This window comes from Pinus tabuliformis, chromosome 3_2 (assembly GCF_031772625.1).
Source record: "Pinus tabuliformis cultivar Carrire ecotype Pingquan chromosome 3_2, CPIR1, whole genome shotgun sequence".
NCBI classification, from domain to species: domain Eukaryota; kingdom Viridiplantae; phylum Streptophyta; class Pinopsida; order Pinales; family Pinaceae; genus Pinus; species Pinus tabuliformis.
In genome coordinates this window covers 920,230,200-920,235,779 of record NC_142302.1, presented here as the reverse complement: position 1 = coordinate 920,235,779, position 5,580 = coordinate 920,230,200, and the positions used below count along the sequence as shown (strand labels likewise).

The 5,580-nt window shown below is 33.9% G+C and overlaps 1 protein-coding gene across 1 annotated transcript; it reads right to left on the bottom strand.

Annotated features, from left to right (window-relative positions):
- Window positions 1–3,419: 3,419 nt before the first annotated feature.
- LOC149183625 (cysteine proteinase COT44-like) lies at window positions 3,420–5,367 on the bottom strand. The gene is made up of 4 exons (XM_089418771.1): window positions 4,905–5,367; window positions 4,356–4,600; window positions 3,837–3,968; window positions 3,420–3,731 (listed from the first exon to the last, which is right to left on the bottom strand). Exons 1-4 carry the CDS (start codon window positions 5,338–5,340, stop codon window positions 3,510–3,512), a joined length of 1,035 nt encoding a protein of 344 aa, XP_089274897.1. The 5' UTR covers window positions 5,341–5,367; the 3' UTR covers window positions 3,420–3,509.
- Window positions 5,368–5,580: the final 213 nt, after the last annotated feature.

Sequence of the window (5,580 nt, the reverse complement as noted above, 5' to 3'; positions counted from 1 at the left end):
GGTGAAAACCAGCAAACGTTTAATCTTATTATTAAACGCCCGTGAGGGTTTTCACCCCTCACTCAATGGATTATAAGGGATTTCATCCCTTATCCATTGTTATAAAATATTACAATGAAATATCATTAAAATGTCTCATAACTAGCTAAAGGCTATTACAATTTCCATGAAACCCTTTACCTACAAATTGCCACATGCTACATCCTTATGGCATGATTGTTCCATCCATGTACGATCCCGCAACTCGTACTCATCTGCATGGACCATTAATTCTATACCTGCCACAATGTTAAATATAATATTTTCCTACCAACATTGATATCATGATTACAATTATAAATAATCATATTAACTAATATTTCCCTTCGCATAAGCACATATTCTTAGAGGGAAAAACACTAAGGCATTCCTTTGAAGGGACTAACTACAACATCAGTTATAATCTCCTTACATGAAAATTTACATAAACTTTATCAAAAGAGCTAGTTCTTTAGCTATTACTTTTGATGCCTGCAAACATGTAAAGCAAACTAACACAACTTGTTGTCTCTTCCTGCATGCGTATGTATACCCTTTCTAATGAAAGCTAACACAAATCTCATGTGCATACACATCTCATTCAACAAGAAACTAAGATAATAGTTACGTTAGCATAAAGTAATCACATATCATTTTCCTAAAGAAATATGGCTCAATAGTTCTATCCATACAAAGAACATACCTCTATAACACAATGGCTACTCCTTAGTGCATCCCATAACTTATCATAATAGCCCTTCTTTGATGTATGCTATATTCTCTTCTCTAGAATACTACCTTCATTTCATGTAACAAATTACATACTTCTTTCTTAAAGGAAATCATTATAACCTCATACGTTAGCATAAAGTAATCACATATCATTTTCCTAAAAAAATATGGCTCAATAGTTCTATCCATACAAAGAACATACCTCTATAACAAAATGGCTACTCCTTAGTGCATCCCATAACTTATCATAATAGCCCTTCTTTGATTTATGCTATATTCTCTTCTCTAGAATACTACCTTCATTTCATGTAACAAATTACATACTTCCTTCTTAAAGGAAATCATTATAACCTCATTTCTCTATCTTACTATAGATAAGTTTCTCATGCTTCTCTTTCAAGAAATTACTATAGATACCCATCTTTACACTTAAAAATAAAAAAACAATAACAATGTTAACTTAACCCTTTATGCACTAAAATCAGGAAATCAATCCAACTCATCTAGCAAGACACTATTTTCAAGAGATTAATATTTCCAAGAAAGTTAACATCATTTATTATTATTTACAAAAAAATCAACATAATACTTCCTATGCGTACACACCAAATCATATTTCCTATGTCACAATAGCTACCCTTATGTGCATGCAACATGTATTTTTCCTAACACAAATTACTTTTACTTCAATGCACATAATCTTTTCTTGAAACAAGTATGGATTCTTGTTCTTGTATGAACACTATTCATATGTGTCTTTTAAGGAAAGAATCTCTATTTTTATTTTCAAGAGATCTCTCATAAAAGCCATCATTTTCATACATGAAGTATGCACACTTTTTCTAAAATGAAACTATATTTATGTGTATATAAAACATATGATTTTCTTCCAGAAAGTTAGAAATGAATATCTATGCGCCTAGAAGCACATCATTGGCTATTTCTATCATGCATGAAATGCATAATAATTATTTCACAAGAAACTTAGAAATTAGCTAGTATCACAATGCAATTAAGCACATATCCCTTTTCAAGAAAATGACAAGTGACTTGGCATTTAACACACAAGATTTACATGTAATCATTCTAAGAGAAAAACTACATATTTTCTTTACAAGAAAAACTACATATTTTCTTAGCTTTTATGTCCACACATTTTCCACATTCTTCTTTGCATACTATTATGCATATATTATCTATATTTGGTAAGAAATATTTCAAAAAGATACCCAAATAAAACATACATTTATTTTTCCTTCAAGAAAGCTAGCAAATTACTTATCTTATTCATGGCAGCCTCCTTGCCTCCATGACCTCTGTTCTAGGAGTTGAACCCACGAATCAATTTCATTAACCAAGATAAGAACCCAACAAGAGTTTGAATAGCACCAACAACCGAAACGCATTTAGAAGACAACAACTCTCCCCTCGGCGGTTCCATTTATAAACCTGAATTAACTACATAAAAACAGCGAGACACATGCATTGTTTAACATATGCATGAGTGCAAAAACACACGAGCAACCAAAGCAAACAAGAGCACCAACAAACATCTCGCTCATTATGCTCTACGAAACTTCTCCTATTATCTATTTTGGCCCTTGAATGTCATTCCATTGCTATGTCCGTCCGCAGAACCATAAAATACGTTGTCACAAGATCATCAATGAGATAATCGTGTGTATCATTTGGGCCTGACAGCGACAACGGACGGAGAGGCTGGGTTCCTGGCTTCTCCAACTCTTGTAGTTGTTCCAAGAAATCAAGTAAACTTGATGGGACTTGCTGATTCGGTGCAGTACACTCAGTGTCAACAAGAGTTGAAAAATAGGGTCGCGCCACTGAAACATTATTTGTTTCATCCCCTGTGCCCTCCCCACTACCAGATCCAGATTTGACAGCCAAACATTTCCCCGTGGAGTTGGTGCAGCGAGCAGCACCGTTTCCCAGCTCTTCACAGTGATTTTAACCCTTTTTGCAAGATCCAATGTTTAGCTATGAAGAAACAAGCTACCCCCTCCTGCCCCCCTTCTTGCCCACATGAAGGTATGGACTCCAAAACATATACGAGCTTCCACCTACCAGATTCAAACCAAACACGTAACCAATTTCTTCCATCCCCTTCCCCATTGCGTGGGAGACTTTCCTTGTTTCTTGCTTGGGATTCCCATTCAGTTTCACAACTACCAAGAATTAGTTTTTGAACTGATTTGTAACTCTTTGATTTTACAATGAATTATTTGGTTATTTACGAGAGGAATATTACATACATGTTGTTAAATTTAAATTTACCTGAGATCTACCCCTATACTGTAGAGCACCTCTAAGGGCAATAGCAAGTTATTTGTCATAAAATTATAAATATATTTTTAAATGAATTGAAAATAAAACAAAATAACAAAAAAATACATAAATGAAATATATAGCTAAATTAATTTGCTTTTGAAAATAAATCTAAATTTAGAACTCACATGAATAGTTTTCATCATTTTATTCTTTTCATACTTCCATTTAAAATTTACAAAAAAACAACAAAATTTCTAATTAAAATTATTTTAATATATTACCAATAACGCAATACAATAATATAAGTGAAGTATTAAATTTCTACAAAATAAACTAAGAGTTTATTTTACCTATGCTTGACAAAATAAAGGGTAAATTTTCACACTATTGTATAGTAATTTGCCAAACTTTTGTCAAGCTAATTGCTATAATTATTTGATAATGTAATCAACATCTAATTCAATGCCAATGCATTAAGTGTATGGGAGCAAGCCCTGATAGGCAATACCGCATTTTCCATCACCCCTTCCACTGGATCGTTTAATTCTCATGTATCCATTTTCTCCCCATGTGGTTCCCCAAAAGTTTTTTACTATCCAATATTTTTCTATGCAACACCAAGTACTTTCCTCTCCATATCCAACCACTACAACACTATGGTCAAATCCTAGGCCGCAATAACCATTAAATATTCCCTGCCCAACAAACAAACAAAATTTTGTTAGTTGCACTTGCTAGATTATTCATCTCTTTCTTATTTTTTCTCAAAAAAAACAACATAAAGAATCATAACCACTTACACCCGTATAATATCGGATATCTCGATGGCCAAATTTTACCGATACAACTACAGGTCCCCTACTTACTGCTAGATGGAGATCGGCTTCACCATAGTACTTTTCAACACCCGCAATAGTTGCTGCCGAAGGAACCTATATCAAAACAAAACAAAACAATGATTTAATTGTCTTACAAATTAGATGAAGTTATTATTATAAATAATATATTGTTATTTATAAAAACTAATTATGTTTTTAGTAATTTTTTAACAAAATTTCTAAAATATTTTGTTTGCCTAATTATATAGAGTCTATACAATTTAATATTCTGAATATGGTTAGTTGTGAAAAGTTAAAACCTCTCATAAACGAAATAACAGGAAATGATTCTCATAATTTCAAAACCACTACAAAATTTAAAATAATTAGAAAGTAGAAAACCAATCCAAATCAACCCATTTAAACTCCATCTCAACAGAATCTAACTGTCTTAATGCACAAATCCATCTTAGTATGTATCATTAAGCCTTATTATTGTACCAATGTATCAAAGCACTGATTCGTCCGATCCGCGTAACGATAGTAAAATTCTTCACTTAAGCCTTTAGAGTCATGCAAAGTCCTAAGTCGGACATACTCGAAGGCATCGAACATGTTCCCTCCGAGGCAATCGCTTCCCCATGTGCAGTCAACCAACTGCTGCACCGAGAGGGTCAACAATTCTCCTTTTTCTATCTTGTGGGCACCCTCTATAGCAGCTGCAGCTGCAAAGGCCCAACAACTTCCTGCAAGGCCCAAAAAATAGACAATGTATTAGAAAATGATATTGGGTATCAAGAATATCCGCATGGCAATTTAGAAAAGAATATTGGTATTGATCTCGTGTGGACTATGTTCGCCACACATTTCCGTTTCTAAATTCAAAAACTTACTCATCACCAGATCCCCTGGTCTGTCTTTCTATACAAATTTTTCCTTCCTCAAAAACATAAGATTTTCCAGTACTTCTATGTTCTATCAGTTGTATCTAAAGTTTCTATCTAGTAATAGTAATATCTTAATTGAAATTATTTCTCTCATCATACATACTGCAATTCCCTTGATTCCTCACTGGAGTTACTGCTCCCGCCGATATCCAATTCACAGATGTTGGCAAGTCCTGGTTCATGAATGATCCATTCTTCACTCTACTCATGTCTCCACTGTATCCGATATGCTTAATGCATTTAGTGGCCTCAGCGAGTTCTTGCTCAGTCATATCTGCAAACTGATTCAATCCAAGATGGTACGTAAGATTCTTCTTATTCACAGAGTCGATGTATTTCACATTGTCTACAAATATTTTGAATCGCTCATCCGATGTATTTCTGGTTGAGCCATGCTGAAGCACCCACTTATGATAAAGGAGTCGCAGGCTTTCTTCAGACTCCAGGTCTTTGTCTGTGAATCCAGCAGGAGAGGCATTCACTGATAAAGCCCACAAGGCTGCCACGAACAGAAATAGAAACAGGGTCGCTCGTGCCATAACTAAAGAAAACAATAACTCGTCGATATAATTCACAGAATAATATGAATTGGTGGAGATAAAGCAGAAGGGGATCGTGTTATATAGCTACTCGGACCGATAATAATACAAATAACAATACTTAATAAAACCATGAATCCCACGTTCAAAAGATTCCATTAATAATACTTAATAAAACCATGAATCCCACATTCAAAAGGACTCCATTAAACTAGTTTATTTAATTAATAGGACTGAATT

Bases quoted from the DNA above. Each gene is read 5' to 3' on its own strand.
- LOC149183625 (XM_089418771.1), bottom strand. From the start codon at position 5,340: ATGGCACGAGCGACCCTGTTTCTATTTCTGTTCGTGGCAGCCTTGTGG. The intron at 3,969-4,355 runs GTACAATAATAA...GTTTTGATATAG, and splicing joins ATCAGTGCTTTGATACATTG to GTTCCTTCGGCAGCAACTAT. The intron at 3,732-3,836 runs GTAAGTGGTTAT...TTTGTTGGGCAG, and splicing joins ATATCCGATATTATACGGGT to GGAATATTTAATGGTTATTG.